Raw genomic sequence first — 24,997 nt, 5'->3', positions numbered from 1 at the left:
CATCATGTCTCAATTAAGGGAGAGTGGATATCATTGATGTCATAAAATCCAGCCACTCACTTTTTGCCAATACTTTAAAATAATGGACAGAGCACTGAGTATGTTCTATATGTATATATGATATATATAAACTACTGACAGTATTTTGGATTTTATGTGACCGTCAAAAACTATGTTTTGAAACAAAAGTAAACCTGCCTAGTTAACATTTAGCAATAGTAGTTTAAAGTTGGGGAGGACCTTTGCATAGTTAAAACAATACAGTCCTGCAGGCATTCAGATATATGGGTATACAGTGATGCTTTTTACAGAAGCTAAATGTTTCCTTGTTTTCACCTCTGCTCATAGCAAAGTGGAGAGCATTATGGAATTCAGCCCACAACACAGTGCACACGCATATCCTGTATGTTTTATGAGCCAGGGCAGGAATGGGTGGCAGTATTGTCTTAACCTGGGGAGAATAGAAAAAGCAGAATAGTAATTAGAAGTTGATTTATTTTGAATGGCACAGTGCTAAGCAGACATTCAGGATATGTGCAGTTAGCCGTGTTTGGAAAAGAGGTGCAAAGGAATGTATCACCTCATATTTAGAACCATCCGAGCCACAATCCCAATATTGATGATCTTTTTAATCTGCACACCCCAGGAAAGTCTCCCCGCCCAAATCTGCTTCTGATACTCACCTGTTGAGTGATGTGAATGGAGTCTGAGGGGTTTCAGTGTTTGGATGCACTGTTGGAGCTCGGAAGCTCTTGGCCAAGTTTGTAGAGTTGTGCTTTGAACTCTCTGTACTTGATTATTCTGCTAAATTCTCCAGTCTTGTGTTTCATGTGTTGAATTGCTGACTTTTCATCTCATTCAGTTGTAATTAGATTTTGATTTGTTGATGCAGTGTGCAGCTTATGTATGCAGCTCATTAGTTGTTTGTTTCAGTGTTTAATAAGATTACTGCCAACCTGGGATGAAGTGAAAATCTGATATTTCAACCAGTGTCTCAACTTTATGAACTGCCAATTGCAACAGCGTTTTTGAGCATTATATGTGCATTACAAATGTTCGAAACATGCTTATGATGCTCAAAAAAGCTTTCTCGGTAGGCGAGAGCTGTCTCACACAGTATTTGACACACAGACGTAGTGAACATTCTAGCTGTTAAGAAACATTTTCAAAACATGGTTCCTTTCCATAACACTGTTCCAAAATAAGCTTAAAGAATGATTGAATACTGTTTTTAACCATCAAGTTTGGTAAAGTTAATTCCTACATGTTACCAATCATAAAATCGCAGTGAATCAACCTGCTTCTGGATTGTAGCTTGCCAGGCTGTCATGGCATCGGTATGGAGATTGTCCCTCAACCCCTCTCTATTTTTTGCTTTAAAAGGTTGGTGCATTTCTCAAATCTCCAAAGTTCCCTATTTGGATCCTTGGCAGTGAGACTCATCTCTCAGTATTCTTCACTAAGGTGAGTTACAATAAGCGTTTTTCTTCTCTTCCTTTTCCACCTCATCTACTGTGTTATCTGAAAGGGTTTGGCAGTTAGCCTTCTTTTATTTCATTATTTAGTGAAGAATCAAAAACACAAGAATGTGCTTGCTAATAGATTTAATAGACATCTTCTGGAAGAAAAAGGTGAAAAGAGAGGGGAGTATGGGCTGGATGATGAGAGGCAGAGAGGTTTGTGGACTTATAAGGCATCTAGTGTGGTGTGTCCTGGCCTCAGCCCATGTGGCATGCAGTCAGCTTTGGCAGTAGGACATGCTCAAAGTGAGGGAGTGCTGATGTTAGGTGTATCTCGGAGTCTGAGTGGGAATGTCAGTTCATGTAAATTCAGTATGCTGTGTTCAAGTTCCTGCTTATGATTGATGATGTTTATGCTGAATCGATAGTGTTCGAGTGTTTGTATACAGATTCATAAACAATCCCATATTTCTTATTATAAAGCAAACAATTCCTGCTCTAAAATCTGATTGGAAGAACTGTATTTGAAGGCATTGTCTATATATCCACACTTGTGACTGCACATCAGTCAAATTTTATATTAACATGTCAAGATGCTGCTCGGTGTTTGATCCAGTTTCCCAATAGACCTCTTTCTCCATCAGAAGATATCCAAATATCTTTTCAGTTTTGTATATCAACAGCTTGGTATGGTAACACTTCTACCAGACCAAGAGCTAGGCAGAGTGAGCAGGGCAAATTAGCAGAATTTATTGGATAATCTTAATCGCATGTTTCTCAATGCTCAGTTTGCCTTTTGTTTGACCAGCACAAATTAAACCAAGCAAAGACAATGGAATTTTACTGCTTTACAACATCGTCTTGTGATGATGAAGATCTTGAAATGGAGATAATTCCCCATCTCTAACTTGTGAAGACAATACAGCACAATATAAAAATAAAAATAAATAATAATGCATAGCAATAACATAAATGCAAAAGCAATATAAAAACATCAATAATAAGTTAAATTGAATATATAAAATTAATATAAATGAGTTATAAAAAAAACTAATTTGAAAGAAATGGTAAACACAGTGCAACACAGATTTAAGTTTGCTATCATATAGCCACGCACACACTCCAGTTGCCATCCTTCATTGGCAACCATAAAATGTCTACAGTTATGCTAATGAACTCTAGTACATGGTGGGAGAAAGTATGTGAATGGTGCTAGGGTGTTCATTTTGGTTACCAGTATGTTGCTATTCAGTTACTAAGGTGATCTGGGTGGTTACTTACTGGTCCAGGTCAAGCTCCGGTCTCCTGTAATCAGAAGTTCTTTTTTTTTTTCAGCCATTTTAATGTACATCACTAGGTGAAAACCTGAAAAGTAATAGCACACCTCTCTTCAATAAGCCACACAATATGAGGTATATCATTCATGTCTCTACCACAAATCCCTAACCCAAGTTAGGAGCATTAGGAATAGTGATTCTTGCCTAGCAAGCACCACTATATATATATATATATATATATATATATATATATATATATATATATATATATATATATATGCTGTGATTCGGCCACAGGCAGTGCTGTTTTAGGGCCATATAGCTTGATTGTGAGTGTGATATTGCTTTTATACAACCAACACCTTTTGAGGATTGACCACAGGTTCTCTATGGGATTAAGATCCAGGGAGTTGCCTGGCCACGGATCCAAAATGTAAATGTAATGACCTCCGAGCTACTTAATTATCACTCTTGCCTTGTGACATTGTGCTCCATCATGCTGGAAAATGCACTGATCATCACCAGATTACTCTTGGATTGTTGGGAGAAGTTGCACTTGCAGGAAGTTTTTATACCATTCTTCATTCATGGCAGTGTTTTTGGGCAGTATTGTGAAGGAGCCCACTCCCTTGTATGAAAAGCAACACCCACACATGGATGGTTTCAGGATGCTTCACTGTTGGCACAACACAGGACTCATGGTAGCGTGCACCTTTTCTTCTCCAGACTATCGATTTTACAGATGTTCCAAACAGTCGGAAGGGGCTTCATCAGAGAAAATAAATTTGCACCAGTCTTCTGCTGAAGCTTTTCTTGGAGAGAAGTGGCTTATTTGCTGCCCTTCTTGACACCAGGCCATTGTCCAAAAGTTGTCACCTTACTGTGCGTGCAGATGCACTAACACCAACCTGCTGCCAGTATTGAGCAAGCTCTGCACTGGTGGTGACACAATTCCATAGCTGACTCCTCAGGAGGAGACAGTCCTGGTGCTTGCTGGACACTCTGGGATGTCCTGAAGCCTTCTTCACTGCAGAAGAACCTCTCTCCTTGAAGTTCTTGATGATCCGGAAATGTTTCTTTCAGGTACAAAATTCTTTGCAGCAATTTTCTCGCATATGAGGCCATTTTGATGCAAAGCGATGATGGCTGCATGTCTTTCTTTAGAGGTAAACATTGCTAACAACAACACAAGGACTGAAAGCACATCTTCCCTCCTTTTTATAGCAATCAGTCTGCTCTTATAATCCAATCATAATGATAGTGATTTCACCTGAATAGTACTCTTTCACACTTTCCCAGGTGCTGCTATATGATTAGTGAAATTATGTTAGCTGGTCATTTTGTGCCAGGGCCAAAAAACAGTGAAATTCTTAATTGTAAAGTTGTATTTTTCACATCTCTTTGGAGAACTCAGCGAGTAGGTGTGTCCCTGTCCACTGTTTACGCAACCTTCAGCAGATTTCAAATTCTCACACTCCTGCTTCTTCATAGTGCCTCTTTATTCCCATGAGCTTTAAAGGATCTTAGTGGTTTAACAATGAATATAACCCTTACGCTCTCACAGTGCACCCACCTCTCTCTCTCCACCTTCTCTCTAGGGCTGGTTAGTGAAAGTGTAGCCTCAGGTGTGAAATGCCACAATTTTTGGTAGGAAAGGTGATCTCTGTCCCCCTGGAGCTCTTGTTGTCTGTGTGTCCAACTGGTTTACTTTTCCTTGCTGTAGTCACTGGTAGGATCAGCCACTCAACCAGGCCCTCTGAGAGGGGAAAAAAGCTCTTAGATAACGACTCAACAGCTGGTACATGATGCACACTAAAGCTTTTGGACTAATTGCGTTTAGATTGGAGCTCTTTGTCGCAGCTGAGCCTAAAATTTAGCTTAGTTCGGAAGTTGAAAATATATATTGAATTGTTTAATTAGTTCATTTTGATCTGAAAAATTCAGTTTGTTTAAGGGATGTCAAAACTACTGGTCGATACTAAATCGGTAGTACCAACTAGATTAAGTACCCGAATGCTGTCACCATGATCAAGAAAGCCATAATGAAAATATTGGTGCAAGCAGAACAACTGTGCTCTGATGGTTTATTCATCGAGTTGGCCATTGAGTCTTGTAGTCTTGTCTATAAGCTAGGTTTTAGCATGTTCTGTCTTTTCAACACATGTTGCTTATTAAAAGCATGTAACCAATAGTGTTTGAACAACAACAGCCACGGACAAATTACATTGTTATTTTTTTATTTATTATACTTTTTATTTACAGTGGCCACTGAAAACTGTTGAAGGCTACTTTGTAGTTGGTACCAATACCAGTAAAATTTCTCTATTCTTGATTTCACTTTCGATACCACAGCAAAAATGGATAATATGGCTGAAACTAAGGCTGCACGATTTGGACAAAGAGTAATTGCGATTATTTTGAAAAATGTTGAACTGCGATTATGCTGGTAATATTTTCCACATGTTCAACTGCAAAAAGGCTACTGAGGTTTTCATACTCGAGCCCTGTTAAAAAGAACCAAACTGAGACCTTTTTTTCAGTTAAACCACAAACAATTAAATATATAAACTGTGAAACAAAATCTTCTCCATATCCAAATGTTACCATCCACTGTGTACCTGTTTTTGTCCATTTTGTGATAGGGTCTCAGCCCACTAATAATCATCATTAGTTTTTGAAACACAGTTAACTTGAATATCAGGATTTTAAGATCCGATACCAATCTCCAATTTTCTTTTCATCACATCAGTTCATGCTGATCATTTTAACTTTTATCAGCAGCTCTGTCAAAACTGGTTATATGTAAGCTTTCTGCTCAATGTCACTGTTAACTACATTTTCCTGTTGGTAAAACATAGTTGTTGACTAGTTTTTGCTGTCATAAATAATGTTGGTTGATTGAATAATTCAATAAACACAATATATAATTTTAAAATATAAATGTTACTCTTTATTCTAGGCCTTAAAAACTAGTAGGCTTATACAAACTATTCTTTACTGTATATAAGATAGTGCTAAAGAATTAGGCTTACTGTCAAACTGAAGTTGAACTGATAACCCATTGGTGTAATACAATTTAAAGTGGAATATTTGGTTAGTTTGTCACCATTTCATTTAATTATTTTTATTCATTATTTTATTATATATTTAGCAATACATTATATTATAGTAACACAATAATTGATATAGATTTATTATATGTATGTTTCTTCCTTTTCATTTTGTTGGATGTTGGTAATATTAGTTCCGCTTTCACTTGTTTCCACTGGGAGTGTAATAAGGGCGACGCTCTCTCGTGAGGGAAACAAATGACATGAGAAGAGATAAATGCTGTGTCTGAAATCGTTCACTCAATCACTATTTCCTATATAATGAATGGCTGTGAGTGCATTATATTTCAGCATTAAGTGAATGAGTGCGCGATTTCAGACGCTGCCGTAAATTCCATGCATCAGAGAACACTCGGGAGCTGTCGCGGACATTTGTCATAAACATTTCACCCGTGTGACTTCATGAATTGGATCTCGTAATCTTTATATAGTGTGTGTATGTGTGTGTGTGTGTGTGTGTGTGTGTGTGTGTGTGTGTGTGTGTGTGTATATATATATATATCTCTCTTATAATAGGCAGTTAAATATTTTATTTTTGCATTAATAAAAAAAAAATGAATCATAATTCAATGAACGTTATGTAGTTAATCGTTTCACGTGTTCATTTGATATGCATATTACATTAATGATAGAGAAATTATTTCAATTTGTCATTATTATATTTTATTTTCCATAAAAAGATAATATAACAGTTTACTAAATTATATGTTTATTTTTAACAGTTTATGTTATTAAAGATAAAAATAATGAAACCGCTACTGTATGCTACTATATATCTTATTATTAAAAGAAATTGTAGAAAAGTAAACTACCAACAAAAACCAACCCAAGTGCACAAGCACACAATTTCGCTGGGTTCTTCTTATCGGTGTCCTCCATCCGAGTCTGGAGGCAAACTTGATGCAAAAATGTACTCCGTATTGTTGGTTTTGTTTCTGGTGAATTCTGTGAAGAAAATGTTATTTTACACAACTTTAAGGCGTGCATTGTTGGCTTGTCGACGCCACCCATTGGTAAGTTATTAAGACAAAATACATTTAGCTATAATAAATAAATGAAGAATAGATCCATTGAACTCCTGGAACATTTCTTGCAGGATATTTAAAAACTTAGACTTCAGTTTTTAGTTTACAGTTGAATGTATTTTGTGTATATAAGATAAACTAATAAAATATAGTGTTCAAATTTGATGTTAATAATACACTGTCAGTGATGTCAGATTAGATGATGTTTGTGTATGTTTATATAAATGACTTTTTTTTTTTTAATTTCCAGAAGAATGGATTACACATTTAACACATTACCTTACGCTATAGTGTGTGTGTGTGTGTGTATATATATATATATATATATATATATATATATATATATAATCTCAGCAAAAAAGAAACATCCCCTTTTTAGGACACTGTATTTTAAAGAATTTTGTAAAAAGATCTTTATTTTTCAGATCTTTATATTAAAGGGTTTAAACAAGGTTTTCTATGCTTGTTCAATGAACCATAAACAATTAATGAACATGCACCTGTGGAACGGTCGTTAATATACTAACAGCTTACTGACGGTAGGCAATTAAGGTCACAATAATAAAAACTTAGGACACTAAAGAGACTTTTGTACTGACTCTGAAAAACACCAAAATAAAGATGCCCAGGGTCCTTGCTCATCTAGCAAAAAGTGCTCTTCACTGATGAGTCGTGGTTTTGCCTCACCAGGGGTGATGGTTGGACTCGCTTTTATCGTCAAAGGAATGAGTGTTACACTGAAGCCTGTACTCTGGAGCGGGATCGATTTGGAGGTGGAGGGTCCATCGTGGTCTGTGTTGGTGTGTCACAGCATCATCGGGCAGAGCTTGCTGTAATTGCAGTTAATCTCTACATTGTGCGTTACAGGGAACACATCCTCCTCCCACATGTGTTACCCTTCCTGCAGGCTCATCCTGACATGACCCTCCAGCATGACAATGTTACCAGCCATACTGCTCATTCTGTGCATGATTTCCTAGAAGACAGGTATATCAGTGTTCTGCCATAGCTAGCGAAGAGCACAGGTTTCAATCCCTCTCAATAGGTCCTGTTGGCTCGGAGGGTGAGGGCTTGGGCCATTCCCCCAGAAATGTCCTGGAAGAACTGGCAAATCTGGTGCAGTCCATGAGGAGGGTGGGTGGCTTCCTTAGCTCCTAAAAATTATTTAGAAGTGAATGATATCTTACAGAGATACATGACATTTTCATATAAAAAGGCTCTGACAGCATAAAGTCATTCAGTATGGTTTTAAAGGAATAGCTCATCCAAAAATTATAATAAACTCTTCATTTACTCACCCTTAAATGGTCTCAAACTTGTACGACATTCTTCCACGGAGCACAAATAAAATATTTTTGAGATATGATCAGTTTATCTCCGTACAATGCAAGACATAAAGGTGGCAAAAAGGTTGTGTGTAAGACTAAACGTTTTATATTAGAACAAATTGTTTTACACTCCTTTTTCAATATAAATCTTGACATAAGCTTGTCTCCTGGCCCTAGATTTCATGCTCAGGTCTCCAAGATTTCAAGTTTGATTACACTTCCTGGCCCCATCTAGCATTCTGGGATGTATGAAGTATATGAAGTATAATTGAACTTAAAATCCATGATTGGATAGGAGACTACTGATGTCAAGTTAGATGGCGAAAAAGGAGTTACAGTTTGGTCTGTTCTCACAAAACTGATTGGATCACTTAAGAAGACAGTCATATCTATTATCTTAATGCTGCCTTTGTGTCCTTTTTGGAGCTAAGAGATTTGGTCACCATTCACCTGCATTGTGTGAACAAACAGACGTCATATTTCCATTAAAATATCTTTGTTTGAATTCTGTGGAAGAAAGTCATGGGAGTTTGAGATGACATAAGGGTGAGGAAATAATGAGAGAACTAACTATTTCTGTAATTCAATGCATGATTGTGAGTATACTACTATAGTCTAAAATTAATATTTCCAATGAAAACTCTGAGCAGAATAAAATAACTTGTCTTAAGCCAAATGTTTTTGTGAAGCACCTAATGACTTTTGAACAGCACTGAATAAAAATACTGTATTATAGCTGTGCACAAATTTTACATACCCCTTGTAGAATCTTTTAAGAGTTTTTCTTTAAAATTAGCAAAAACAAAAATTATTATTATTTTTTTATTCAGTACTGTATAACAGATATTGAAGTACACTCCATTAGATAATAATAATTATTTTAAAAACTCTTATTTGCCTCTTTAAGCATAAATGATCATTTGTAACCTTTTGTAATAATTTTGTATGAGCCCCTCAATTGTCCTGAGTGGCAAAGCTGGATCAGCCACTGTGGTTGAGAGATCAAATGAGAAGTGCAATGCACAAACATCACAAAAGGCCACAGTCATTGACCCCGAAGGAGGACACATGATATTAAGAACCAAGGGCATGTCAACTTTTTAAAAGAATAATTTTTAAATATAAATATTATCTGAATTTGTGAAATGCATGTACATATCTGTAATATCAAATAGTATATTTTTTATTAATGCATTACTAAAAAATCTACTTTTATGCATCATTAAAAAAAAAACATCTTGCAGATGCTGCAAATGATGTAAATTTACAAGCAGAACTGAATATATTATTAAGATGAATTTACATTGTAGGTTCTTCAACTCTTAGTATTTTTTGGCAGGGGTTACCACACCAAGCAACCCCATCTCTTTCTGAACAGTTCTGTAGTAAATGTATCACTTGATGCTTTTAATATGACTAATTACACATATCAAATGAAACTGAACTCTACAAATTTCTGAGGAAAGTAATCTCCAAACTCACTCCCATCCAAGCTGGGCTGCGTTCCTGCGCCCAGAGAAGAGATGCCCATTGGCCATCCTGCTTCTTATGAGACGCGTTACATCTTCATCCATGCCTAAAATAATAGAAAATCTTCTGTACATTATTTTCTAATGCGTATGTGAATACAGTAGTTACAATAAATAATATATGTGAACAATCCAACAAATTATCATTTGCTGTGTGAAATCTCGACAGTAAAAATGACCCATGCTAGTTTCGAGTCAAAATGTTTTACTTGGTTATATCTTGCTACAGATTTATTTGTATTAATAAAATAGTTACTTACATTTGTAAAAGTTGCCATCTCCGGTGTTTGCGTCCGCCATTTGCAATTTTATTTTGCACTCTGCCGTCGTCTCCACGTTGGATTATGGGAAATAGGGGTCAGAGAGTGTACATCGTATGTACCCTCGATATCAGGTTGCCCCATCTTGTATTGTGTTATTATTATGATACCTGTGCCTTGCGGATACTGAAATGCTGCTACCGCAGATTATGTAAAAAAAAAAGCTTCACGAAGACGTGCCAGTTTAGTGTAAATAAAGCGTTTAGCAAACGGAAATGATCTCTGAGCACTTCTGTTACTCTTAAGCATGAGAGCGAGTTGTGGTGCACAGAACCACTGTGGAAACACTTTAACAATGCTCTGACTTAATATAGACTGGACAGAGCAGCGCAAATAAACTTTGAAGGGAGCAGACCATTTATTTAATTAAATTGCAGCCCTTTGCAATTTAATAATCGCACAAGTTCATAACGTGGTTTCGATTTTATTTCGATTAATTGTGCAGCCCTAGCTGAAACGATTAGTCGACGTTATCCAATAACGACAATAAAAAAAATTGCCAATAAAAATGTTCATTGTCGAATAGTCGTTTAATCTCATTTAGCGTAGCATGAGATCACATTGAACTTTTATGATAATACGTGAGAGCAGCAATTCAGTTGACTGAGTAGAAGAAGAATTACACAGCTCACATTCCAGATGCACTCTAAACTTTCCAAACAGCTTCAGCAGTGTAGATTGCAAAGTACAAGGGAATTATACAAAAATACCAAGTAAGTAAATGCAGAAGCGCTCTCGTTGTGGAATAAGTGGAGTCAGAGCTCTTTAAAGGAAACACCCTGGTGTTACATCTTAAATGCAGCTATATTTAATGCGTTATAGCTTTTATTAAAGTTAAATTAATTCAGAAGCAGGTCATGTTATTAACCACAAACTCCAAAACTGGCATTTCTCTGTGCGGTCAGCACCCTTTGGCTTGTTTTGCAATATAAATATATAAAATTCATTTAAAACAATATACATTTACTTTAGGAACTATACTGCAGAAGAAGAAAAAAATTCTGAGAATGTTAAATATAATATTAAAATTAAAAGATTTTAAATATCTAAAAAGATATTATAAGATATTTATACTTGCTTTTAGAGAATAGATCTTAAATATAAGTATATTTGTCTTTACTGCACTCACAGAAGTTTAACCAAGTGAAAAAAATACACATAAATACAAAAAAAAACACTTATATTTCTTATTTAAGATACATTCTCTTCAAGCAAGTCTAAATATCTTAATGTTGCTTTTCAATTAAATTATCTTATTTTAAAGATTTTTAGACATTTTTAAATGGAAAACAAGACAAAAACACTTGATAACAATAGTGTTTTTTTTTTTTTTTTTTTTGCAGTGAATTTCTTTACTGAATTGAACTTTTATAAAAAGTATTTTTTTCCCTTTAATTCAGTGAATGTCATTTAGAGGTATTTTTAAAAGATTATTTTGTCCTCTTTATTGTTGCAAGCATGTTTAAATACAACATTTTAAGTCAGGGCGCAAGCTGTATAATCGGTTAAGAGCTAATGATTAATCATTGCAATAATCGCCGAATAGTCAAATAATAGTTCTAATAATCATTAGATTAATCGATTTATCAAAATAATCATTAGTTGCAGCCCTAATATGCTACTGAACACTTTTTTTAGCCAGTTTGAAATGTTAAATATTAATGTAAATGCTGTATGTTTCCTTCATGTTTTTTTTTTTTTTAAAGTAAACATTGCTTATTTTTGTTTTGTTTCCAAGCTTTTATTTTGACTTGAAGACAGAAGCTTCACAGTTCCGGATAACCATTTGTTTAAATGGCTCAGTTTGATTAATAAAGCACAAAATGCCTCAATTTAATTATATTAACATACTCTACAGGTTTGGTATCAAAGTGCTGGTAGTTTTGACATCCTTGCTTGAAGATTACATGCCATTTGTGTTGTTTAATTTGTTAAAAGGTGCTGTAAACGATTTACTTCTTTCATAGAAAGGTATGCAAAAAAAAATTCTTCTCCCTGAAAGATATCAATGAAATAAGTGTCTTGAGATATCTTACCAGTCTCTGTGACAGCACTAGACTGTATAAACGTTAAACAATAATGTGGCCGTGGAAAAAAAAAATTTGATCAGCCAATAAGAAGGCTTTGATGTGCAAATTGGTTGACAGCCAGAAAGCACATTCTCATAGTGAAGTAGTTGAAGCGGATTATTCTGATTTAATTTCATATTCAGATTTGTAACCGTTGTTAGCTGAGGGTGCACACAGACACTCGCACCCACCTACCCTTTCCACTGTGCTGCTCGTACTCATACCAGAGCCAGGGAAACTAGGATGCACTTTCATTGCCAGCACAATTTTTCAATGATTTGAGAAACGAACGATGATCTAACTAACACCTTGTCCTAACCAGATGTGACACGATAAGTTTCCAGCGACAAGCAATTTGTCTGTCCACTCCAGGCATGTTGCGACACTGCGATTTAGTAGTATACAATAATTAGAATAATTAACAATAAATTGTAGAAAATAGGGCAATTACAGACGGAACAATCTCTTTATTGAACGCTACTAATTTTCTCACATAAGCTCCGTAACGCTTTCTACGGCAAATACATACATACACGGGGAAAAGTTACATTATGAATCGCATCCTTATTTAGTCTGTTACGATTGTTTATGTTTACGCGGTAATTCTGTTGTTATTTCGCATATCTCCACATGACGGGGAAGTGGAGAGAAAGTCAGAATGAGCCGGTATGTCTCCCCACTGCCATTCTGAACAGGTGTATGTGTTTGACAGCGCTCCAGCTAAAGAGAGTGAGACCTCAAGCACAACATTCGGTAGATGTGTGACACCCTCGGCCAAAATAAATTTGTTGTGAACCAGCTAGTGAGATGCTGGCTTTAAAGTACAGTAACTAATACAGTTTAGACCCATTTGTTGACTGCACTGCCTGGCCCGATGTCACAGAAATGGAAACCTTCCCAAAAATAGAAAGCCCTGTCGCTCGTTGTGTGTCGTGGCTGGTTAGGGCAAAAGCTCTGATTAACATCGAATACCTTTTTATCGTATTACGTCTGGTTAGGACACGACATAACCAGCTCAACAATGCACACAACACATCGTGGTCTTTGCTTATGACGAGGCTGGAGAAACACAAGTGAGTAAAATATCACAAAAAATGTTTATTCAATCTCAATGCACTGAATAAAAAGGGAAAAAGAACACCCACTGTGTACATCCCAAAATGCCTGCATTAAAAAATATGAATAAACTCTAAACTCATCCAACTCATTGTATACAGTAGTTATCACCTCTGGAAGCATTCAGGTGTTGAAATGTCTCGAACACAAATGCAAATTCGCCGTTATTCCTCCTCCTCCTTTAAAATCTAAATATTAAGCCAGAAGGCCATAACCAAGGTTGTTTGGGGTAGGGGAAATTATTTTGAGAGGGGAAACAGCTGAAAATACATCTCCTTTTAAAAAATAAAAAAAGGAAAATATGCATACATGAATCATTCAAATTAAGGCATGTAACATGCATTGATAAAATAATGTCAATTTTGATTTTATGGTGACTTAAAAAGAGTTATCTAATGAGATTTTGGTCCTAGGTTCTTTTATAACATAGTTTGTCAGAATGGCCATTTAGGTCAAACTAAGGTTTACCAATTTTTTTGTAGATCATTGTTAAAGTTCTGTGAAGTGCTGTGGAGTGTTTGATGTGGCTAGTGACTAATGTGACCGCTCATTAGCTGTAGGTTTGGAGAGTTTAAGATGGTTTATGTGGTGTGCTGGTCTTGTTTTTGGTGACAGCTGTGAGAGTGTTCATGGTTTTCTGAATTATTTTTCTAGATGGGATTTGTGTGTTAATGCAGTTTGTTTGCAATGCGAGGCTGCTCTCTAGACAAATTTCATGGAAGGTGTGTGTGAGTGTGCGTGCAAGTGAGGTGTCTCTAATGGATTTATAGGTTGTAATGCTGTCTCAGTGACATGCTCATGTTGCCTTCTATGTTTGTCTCTGTGTCTCTGCTTTTAGCTTCTAATAGGGTTTGTGTTCTACTCTTATCTGATTTACACATACACAAAGCTGCAGACACTACACAAATGACCTTTCACAGAGGTCCTGAGAGGCCATGGACACACAGACAGAGCACTAGACACTTCATGAATGATCTCAAGTCCCAGTGGACGGACAGACACACACACCCTCAGGATAGTGAGTAATGGAATAGCAGCTTTTAACGCAACACAGAGGCAACTATAACCATGTGTAATGCAGAGAAACGTGATACTAAACCAGAGTCCCACTGTTTATACCAAATCTAATGCTCTATTGCTCACACACACACTCATAAGGCGATTAATGGCCTGTGTTGGACACAAAGATGTTGGTACCCCTCAAGGCTCAACAATAAGGATGACCTCCTGCAAACATAAACTGCAAAAGTTTTCTGTATATATGAAATTAAAATTGCTGTTGTGAATTCTGCTTATCTACTAAATTTGTATCAATGTAAAGTTGTGTGGTTTGCTAATGTACCGTAATTTCCGGACTATAAGCCGCAAATTTTTTCCCACGCTTTGAACCTCGCGGCTTATACAATGACACGGCTAATATATGGATTTTTCCGCTTTCAAATTTTATAAAAAAAAATAAAAAAAAAAACATTCTGTGACGTGCTCAGTTTTTTGGCGGCGTGAAGCTTTCATTAGACCAATGAAATTGCCGAACGGGTTAAGGTCAAAACAACTTTTTTTGTTTACTGTTTAGATTAAATCGAGCGCGCTCAAACTTCCCATCATTCTGATTACGGTAGTAATTTTGTCACCCTCACCATGGCAAAGACATGGAGAAATGCATATGATGCAGCTTTCAAGTTGAAGGCGATTGATCTGGCTGCTGCACGGGAGCTTGGTCTTAATGAGTCGATGATAAGACGTTGGAAACAGCAGCGTGATGAATTGACTTAGTGCAAAAAGACAACTAAATCTGAGGCTATTCAACTCCGACACCGAAGGAGATGACTTCAGTGCACAGGACGAGGAAGATAGTGACCAATGACTTTATTGGTAGGCTACTGTTTACTGCAAATGTTTTATTACAAGCCGTGTGTGGCAGCGGGGGCGTGGTCAAGCGCCCGTCCGGGAGAGAAAAGCTGAAAGGGCGCTTACACCTGCGCTAAATTATGTCTAACACCGGTGTCTAATTTCAAGTGCCCTGCTTCACGTGTCCTTCTTGGGAAAACTGCCACACGGGCACCAGTGTGACAGTTTTCAGCAGGGCACTTGACGTTCCAGGTAAGGCTTTTAATGGCCACAGCAATGTTTACAATCAATTTTATAAAGTTTCTCAATTCTTCTATGTGCCAACACTAGACTGACGTGTGTCACTCTCTCAGCTCTGTGGCTGCTGCCTTTTTATGCCGCCCTCCCCATGCTTACTGAAATTAGACACCGGTGTTAGACATATTTTAGCTCATGTGTAAGCGCCCTTACCGCTTTTCTCTCCCGGACGGGCGCTTGACCACGCCCCCGCTGCCACACCGTGTTTCGTTAAAGCCTGTGTAATGTTCATTTGTTTCAATGTACCGGTAGGCACCTGCGGCTTATAGACAGGTGCGGCTTATTTATGATCAAAATAATATTTTATTTAAAAATCAGTGGGTGCGGCTTATATTCAGGTGCGCTCAATAGTCCGGAAATTACGGTAGATGTTTTTTTTTTTTTTTCAATTAGCGAGAATGCTTTATGGTGGTCTTACAAGCAACAGATAGAATGGGTTAAAATTATTTTAAAAATAACCATATTCTATCATTTTCAAGCAATGGTGTATTTATAGCTGTCATGGAATTACATTACAGCCGTATAATTTTCAGCTGTTATTGCTAATTACTGTAAAAAGCTAGTTGTAAATTGTTTTTGTAAAGATAACTTAAATTTTGTATATGTATGTATGTGTGTGTATATATATATATATATATATATATATATATATATATATATATATATATATATATATATATATATATATATATATATAAATAAATAGCAGTTGAGTATTCTAACCAATCACTAATATGTCCGTTGAGCAATGAAACAGCAATGGCCTATCAGAGCCGCTTAGATTAGTCCTCCGTCCTATCAGTAAAGACAACTGATCCTAATGCGCAAGCTTTAACCCATCTTAATGCCCAGATACTTGCTTTATGTTCTTGCTCTGTTTGCATGGCACACGAAAATTAATACTGAAGAAACGTCACCTGACACTTGAATAGAAGCTGTAGAACAAGAGCGAAAAGCACTTTGTAATTATTTTGAATTCATTGCACCGCTTGAACGTAGATGTTAAATACACTGCAAATGAGCAACAGGACAAAACCTAATTGATCCCGTTCTAATCGAGGCACAGACATGGTGTAAATAATTGATTTATTATGCTGATTAGACGGCTTTGTTTTTAATGAGACCATTCGCGAGAGTGCAGAACATTGTGAGGAGCGCCACTGAGCTTGCGTCGAAATGCAGGTCTCAAACAGTGTAAACCTGCAGTGAGTGCATTCATTGTAATAGGGGAGTTTGTCACGTTGCTTGATTTCTGTGTATTACATTAAAAATTTAATAAGTCTTGTTTTGTAGTGTTAATAAGAAGGCCAATGTGATTCTGATCACAAAGGACTTTTTAATTTCCAAAGTGCAATCACTGAGGCAAAAAATTATCTAACGATGATCTTACATGAAGATCCCCTGTCTCGCCACCAAAGGGCTTACTGAACAGATTAACTTGGTCAATTTAAATCTACTGTTAATAAGTTTGAATATTGAATATGCCATATTATTTACTGTACATGGATTATCATTTAAGCAGTAATTTAGCAATAATTGTATTTATATTTCATAGATATACCTTTATAACCATTTTTATTTGGCGTACCTTAACAAACATTTTTACAATCTAAAATACAGTACAATATAATGCTTAAAAGATGCTTAAAAGATCCACCATTGAAATCTGCTACTCTGAAGAATCGCATAGTTGCTTTTTGATGTCATGGTAATTTAATATTTCATATTTTGACAATTTTATTTGACTCATTAATGGATATTATTTAATAAAAGTGAATATTTGTCACTGACTGTGAACCTCCCTGCCCTGGGCGCCGACATGTTTGTGTGATGTAACACACACCTGCATCTCGACGAAATGGGAGTTCGACATAAAATTTAATTCCATTGCACTTTCCCCAATTGAAATTTGGAAATTCAGAAATAGAACACTTCACGAATCATCACAGCAACAATACGGAGCATTGCGGCTTACCACAGGAACGAACAAGCACCAGACGTGTGGCAGTGGACTCAATGCACTGAAGCAGCGCATAGATAGCAGACGGGTGTTTCAAACAGTTAGACAGAGCGCAGCTAAATGGAACAGAATGCAGAGTCTTTAAAAACTGAACTTCAACTTGACATGCATATTAAAAATGCGAAGGTTGTCATGTTAAGCCAACCATGATTTGAAAATGGATGGTTCAGACAGTCATTTCTATACTTTTGAGGCATAAGCAATTAGGAATTAACACTTACTACCAGGAACCAAAATAAATTATAATTTTGTTACACGGTGTGAATAGATGTTACACTGGAACAAGATGCAATGCAGCAGCCAAAGACGTTTGTCAGTCATGTTATTATATATACAGTTATGTACATGTCATTGCCCCTTAAGTACTTATTCCTAGTACTCGAGTAGACAAAATGACCATTGTGTGTGTGTGTGTGTGTGTGTGTGTGTGTGTGTGTGTGTGTGTGTGTGTGTGTGTGTGTGTGTGTGTGTGTGTATTAGGGCTGTCAATCGATTAAAATGTTTAATCTAATTAATTACATGGTGTACCGATTATTTAATCGCATATACAAATATTTGCTGAGAAAGCCCCTCATATAACAATAATTCAATATATAATGATGAAATAATTATCTTTTAAAGGGGTCATGACATGGGTTTTTTTATTGTATTATTATGTTCCCTTAGGTGCAATTATAGTATTAATATATTTTTTTTTTTAAGAAAAACTTTTAAAATCTAGTGATTTATGACCTTTTCCCACCCTGTTTCTCATCCTCTGATTCAAACAGTCTGTTTTGGGGGCGTTTTCCATTTAAGACTTCAGTGTTAACACCCACTGTTATGATTGGCTAACGTCAGTGCCTATGTATCAATTATTGACGCCTCCAGCCAGAACAATATGCAAGTAAACTAAGTAAAAACACTGTGATTATTCATAATGAATGAAATTGCGCTTTAAAAAGTAGTTTAAAGTTTAAAATAGATTACTTACAGTTTGCGTCGTCGTTGTTCCCAGAATAGTCGGCACGGACTTATCTTTGAGCAACAGTTTTCTGGCAAAGCCAGCATCATATTGAGATTTGTTCTCAAAACAGTCATCCTTAAAATGTACAGAACAAACGCTTAAGTTAACACTGCCGTGACTGGAACGTCCGCAAAAAATAAACTGCATCCATTTTTCCCTGACGTCTGGATCTTTCGGCAGCTTATTCAGAGGTTTTGTTTGACCACAGCCAGGAACAGCACATCTGTGTGGCATCGTAATTTTCATGTGCACAAGTAGTCTCTGTCAGAGCTCGCTGTCCATCGACTGAACACTTGTGAGGCGCACGGCGATACTGAAATGAGCGTAGTTGTCTTGCGCTTAAAGCGTAGTTATCTTGTGCTGGAGGCGGTCATATGCAAACGCTGGTACGTCACTTCTAACCGTCACGTCACTTCTAACCATGAATCCAGAACGAGCTGTATTTTGAGCTTGATTAAATAAATGATTCGTTTAGAATGGGGAGGACGTCTTAAAATATTAAACTTGCAGGACGTTTTAATGATACAAAGACCTCTTATATACCAAAAGATCAAGGCAAATTTGGTTTCTCATGTCATGACCCCTTTAAATATTTAAATATATATATATATATATATATATATATATATATATATATATATATATATATACACTCACCTAAAGGATTATTAGGAACACCATACTAATACTGTGTTTGACCCCCTTTCACCTTCAGAACTGCCTGCACAGTGGTAACAAGGCATGATGGATCCATGTTCTCATTCTGTTTACGCCAAATTCTGACTCTACCATCTGAATGTCTCAACAGAAATCGAGACTCATCAGACCAGGCAACATTTTTCCAGTCTTCAACTGTCCAAGTTTGGTGAGCTCTTGCAAATTGTAGCCTCTTTTTCCTATTTGTAGTGGAGATGAGTGGTACCCGGTGGGGTCTTCTGCTGTTGTAGCCCATCCGCCTCAAGGTTGTGCGTGTTGTGGCTTCACAAATGCTTTGCTGCATACCTCGGTTGTAACGAGTGGTTAATTCAGGCAAAGTTGCTCTTCTATCAGCTTGAATCAGTCATTTTAATTATCTGAATATATATATATATATATATATTCAGATAATTAAAATGTATTACATTCTTGTGGCAGAAGATTTAATAATACAATACAAAAAGTGGCTTTAGAATACAATGTATTTTTTACTACCATATTATTGAAAATAAGCCAATCATTGGCATACAGTTCACATCAATCCATTTCTTAAGTGAATTTGTCAATCACTTTGAGATTTATTATGAGGGCTTGTTTAAGGACCCATCAATATACACCTGCGTCAGACATGCTAGTGTCTCGGGTGTGTTAAAAACAAAGTTTTTAGGTCTCTGTGTCAAGTTAAAAAATAGTTTTATGCTTAGAAAACATCTTTAGATCCCTTGGTTTGTTTGCGTTCGAAGTGTTTTGAACGCAATGCATGTTTGTGTTGTTCTGCCTGCTGAAGGGATTTTTTCTTCTCTGTATAAACTGCACATTGCCACACAGCTGAAATTTCAATTACTGGTACTACAAGCTTGCATTTCTCAGGAATCTTCCTTTTTTCGGTCCGGGGGGGCATTGCGATTAATTGCAAATTAATCTAATATATATTTATAGATAGCTAGATTGATATACAAATTAGCTGTACTATGTAATCTTGATTATTTTTTTTTATTTTTCTGTAGCCCTTCATAAAACCTAGGGTCTAGTGAAGATGTTGGTAGGGCAAGTAATAATTTTAACAACTAGTTGAACCAAGCAAGAAGAAAATAATCTTTATTGTTGAGACCTGGCTTCTTCTCACCCAGTGGATTTCATGACCCTTTCTTGAAATGTGCTTTCCTCTTTGATTTAAATTAGTTTCACATTACTTATTTACTTACTTCCCTCTCTTCACTTCTCCATCCTGCCCTGTCTTTCTCTGGAGGGGCCCTCTGTCTTTATCTAATCATGGGATGTAAACCCTCTCATCCCTCGTTCCCTTGTGTTTTGCTTCCTTGCTCCACTCATCCACAGACCTTGTCCTGTCTTGGCTTTGATGAGGTTAACATTCTCATCTCTTTACAGATCCCTTCTTCCTTCCTCTCCTTCCTGTTCACTCTTCAGGGATCCCATCTTATACCCACAAACCACAACAACCAGCCCATAGCACACAAACCAGCTTTTTTCCACTTTCCAAGTTCATGTGTGTATTATTTGGGTCAGTTTGAGAGGGGAAAAGGTGCAAGGGCACAAACTGATGGTGAAGTCATCTGGTATACCCCAGGGCTCTGTCAGCCTCTGCTAATTTACCGACTCCATAGCACAAACACTCATCTTACTTTTGCAAGTCCCATCGGAGCTCACTTCACTGTGGAGGTCTTGCTTCTATAGAGACTTGCTCTGCTGCCCAGAGGAGTGCTCTGCTTTTGTACTGCCATATAGGACTGCTGTGTTTTTATCGTGTTAATGCAACAGTGAATAGTGATCCATTTTAATTCAGTCTTCAAAGACTTCAATCATCACTTTCTTGCATGAAAGGATGCTACTGTGAGATATACACTAACATATGTAAAAGAAAAGAATGGGAAAAAGGAAAATAATATTACTTAAGAGATTCCATTCTCATCAGACATTGTGTGTGTTTCCAGTCTCGTCAGACAGTTGTCTTCCAGACATTGTTCTGCTTGACATATCATTAATCATTCCTTGACTGGGATCTGATCTATTACACACACTTCAGCTTTGTAGTGCCGCACTTGTGCACACATAATGTCTAACATGGGAATTACGTACAATCTCTTACAATACATACATGTGCCATAATTGATCCTGTTGGATGCCTCCAATTACATCTCTATTAGCGCTCCACATGGATGTATGGCAACCACACACCCAAGGGGCTCGTAATACATGCAAGGCCTCACATCCCCTCTTAACCCACAACAATGGCCTTTTCAGTGTCCTCTCAATAACACTGATGCTGGGGGTGTTATGTGATACAGTTACAAATACATAGTGTGTCTGGTCGGTGACCCAGCCAGCTCTGACATATCGGGTGTCTAATCCGCTACTCTCATGCTGGTGGCATTTCTCTGTAGCGAAGAACTTCAGAGGAACAGATCTACCTGTAGTTAGTGTTACTGTGGACAAATAGTACTGATTGGTAATGTGGATAATATAACAGTTTAATTGTTATCAGTGCTTTGATGTTGATAAAACACTGTGCTAGTTGTTCTGAGTTAGACTGCTGAGAAGATCTCCATTAATGGGTTTTCAGCACAAAACCCATGACCCTTTCAAGATATAAATCTGTTTGAAAGTTTCAAAACAGGATCTTTTTCAAAATAAGGCTAGTTCAGAATTAGGTTGGCGTTGTCTTTGGGGGCATTCACACTAGCATTGATTAAATTGCGGCAGGTCGCCAATTGCTGTAATGTTGCTAGTGGCCATTCCTACTCAACTGTAGAAAGTAAGTCATACACATCTGGCATAGCATCGGGGTGAATAAATGATGAGAGAATTTACATTTTTGGTGAACTATACCTTTAAAGGGATAGCTGACCCAAAAATGAAAATTACTCAATGTTTTGCAAACCTGTATGACTTTCTTTTCATCCATGGGCCACAAAAGGAGATGTTCGGCAGAATGTTAGTCCCAGACCCCATTCACTTTCATTGTATGGGAAAAAGACTGTGACTAACATTCTATATATTTAACATTCTATTATCATGTGATAATTTAATTGTGTGGTATTCTTTTAACTACCTGTTTAAGTATAATTTACCAAGAACAACAATATAAACGTAAGTCTGTTAATGATTGAATCCCTTCTTTCAGTAAAAACGAGTGACAACCGCCCCCCCCCCTTTATTTATTAAATGTAAACTTCACCGATAGTGTCATAAAAAGCAAATGTGACATGGAAAATGCAATTCCTGAAGCAACCATGTCATTTTGTGGTGCTTCAATGACACTTTTGGATCATGTGTTGACTTTTCGGGACTCGTACCCTGGACCTTTGCATTGCAAGTGAAACAATTCTATAAGTTCTATCTGCTACCGTGCAGTATAATTGTGCTCAAACACGCTTGTAAATAATTGTAGTAGATTATTTAATGCAAAAGTTCAAATGTATAGTCTCACATGTCATGTGCAAAAGTAAAAGTGTTTAGATGTCATAAGATGGTATTGTGTGAGAAATAGAGCAAAAAGTGTTTTTGAACTGATGATCTGCCGTTTTACTCATGACTTGTGTGAAAGGGTTGTTGCATCTTAGGGTCCATTTCTCTAGGAAAGTGCCACAAAACATGCAATGAGTCATGTAAAAATCATTTTGCAAATATTGTGATTCTGTGAGACCTGGTTGAGTGGATCACAAGAGCTTCAGTGTCTGCACTCCCATTGATAGTTGTTGCACTTTTGGATGAAGTTAAGCTCAACTCAACATGGTTGCATTAACTTTCATTGAAAATGAATGACTTCTGGTCACATTGTTGTGACAAATGCCATCCGTTTGAACACACTTAATTCATGTTAGTTACACTCTAGAGTGGAGTCAGCCTTAATCTGACCTGGGGCATTTTTAAATACCTCAGGATCCACATTTTTACCTCGCTAGACCTGGAAAGTGTCAGGCTGGCCTGGGTTTTGTGTAGATGACAGCTCAGTGTAAAACTCATGTTCAGTTTTATGTACAGTCTCTCTTACACACACATATACACATCACACTTCACCTTTTAAGGTTAAATGCACAAACCACAACAGTTTTTATTCTAAGCTTTGCTAAAAACAGAATCCAGCACACTATCAAGACATTTCCAACATGCTTGATTAACCTCTTCCCAATCCTGTAAAATTAGCCTAAAACGCCTAATCAAGGCATACCCAAAGTAAATTTAAAGCTGTTCTTGAACCGTTTGGAGTACATGCATGGTTTTGGTCACATTTGAAAGGGGACACTCTGAAGTTTTTTCCCCAGCAGTCAGAATTACTGTAAGTGCTACTGATTTTGAGTAATAGAAGTTTGAACACAATGAAATAGAAGTTTGTTTTTCCGCCTGAATTTTTTTTTGCATACAGATGCCTGCAGATGACTATAACTTGTAGCTATTAGCTTGAGAACACAATGGGATCACAGCATGAAGCCTTACCTAGTCCAAGTTCAAATGTTATGACAATACCATAAAAAATGAATATTTTACACATGTTTTTCTAAGGGTACACCCAGGCGTTTTACAAAAGTGCCTTTTGGATACTCCAAAAGGACCCTTTGGTAACCTAGGACAAAAAGGCTACTACTTTTGAACGCTTCAACGTAGAGTCATAATTTTGGGCTCTAATGAAAGATGACACTTAGAGCTATCATATTCCATATCCAGATCCACTATTAGTTTTGCTGACACAGAGTAACTGATGCATAAACACATTAGAGTGCCTTTTCCCTTCTTGAAACTAAATGTTGTGCATATAAAAGAGTCAAAACTAGTGCTATGGTGGACAGTTTGTTTATATAAAAAATACACAAACTATTTACATGAATTTTTACACAAAGTATTTACAAACCATTATAAAATTGTACATGTTTCTAGCAACATGCCAGTCATTGTAGCAGTCACATTTGGGTACAAAGCACAAAGGCACATCACAGGAAGAGTACTTCACTGGTGTCTTTGCATGACACTGCCTGCACTTCAGACGACCAGCGGTGCAAGATTTGGTGATGTGCAACGGCCTGTGATGTGCTTTTCGTGGAGCAGGAGATACGGGTCTGGCTGTGGAGTGAGACCCCAACTCTGCCAGCTCCTCAGCAAGGGTCTCTCTGAAAGCCCTCCTCTCTTGATGAGGTGCTGTCCTGCTGCTCCACTTTATGTGGCCCGCATCCGGCTCCCGATCGCTATCTGATTCAGTGAGAATAAATAAATGTAATTTACAAAGCTAGACACAACTTTTCCATCTTTTCTGTATTCTATATATATATATAGTTTTTCTTTTCGACTGTGTAAATATATTATTGTATGTATATTTACTGTAAATACTGTATACTTTGCCAATGTACTATGGAACAAATAGATGGGCCTACACCTCCCCCCATGAATTCAGCATTGTAACAAATAGATGGGCCTACCCCTCCCCCACCTCCCCGCATTGTAACAAATAGACTCTCAAACACAACATATATTCTTATTTTCAACTTATATTTATTGATTTATTTATATATATATTTTCAAGGTCCATTTATATATATATATATATATAAATACATATTTACAGTAAATATACAAAACATCTATATAGCATGTCAGAAATTTCATCTCCAAACTCATCATTTCCACAGTAAATGCCTTCTTATATCACATCCTGGGGTGAAAATCCTGTTTTTCGCGTCCGTTTCACCATATTTAAATCGCCAAATGTGTAAACAGTTCCAAAACAGCTCTCCAATATTTTTACGCACAGACGCACGACACACTCGGTAATGGCAAGGCAATTTTGCGCACACACATTACAGAACCTTGCTCTAATCTTCCCACTAAAGCTGCATATCACTGTTTTCAGAATTTCATTGGCTATACGATGCGTCAGTCATTTCCA

General features: G+C 36.9%; 1 protein-coding gene across 2 annotated transcripts in view; it reads left to right on the top strand.

Annotated features, from left to right (window-relative positions):
• Positions 1 to 24,997, top strand: part of mindy3 (MINDY lysine 48 deubiquitinase 3) — an 88,383-nt gene that overhangs the window by 11,352 nt on the left and 52,034 nt on the right. For both annotated transcript variants that reach the window (XM_052144153.1, XM_052144154.1), the window contains exon 10: positions 1,384 to 1,464. In XM_052144153.1, the coding sequence (XP_052000113.1) occupies positions 1,384 to 1,464 (81 nt within the window). The remainder of the gene's footprint in view (positions 1 to 1,383; positions 1,465 to 24,997) is intronic.

This window comes from Xyrauchen texanus, chromosome 15, assembly GCF_025860055.1.
Source record: "Xyrauchen texanus isolate HMW12.3.18 chromosome 15, RBS_HiC_50CHRs, whole genome shotgun sequence".
NCBI classification, from domain to species: Eukaryota; Metazoa; Chordata; class Actinopteri; order Cypriniformes; family Catostomidae; genus Xyrauchen; species Xyrauchen texanus.
The sequence above is the reverse complement of the archived record's forward strand: the minus strand, read 5'-3'. Positions and strand labels throughout refer to the sequence as shown.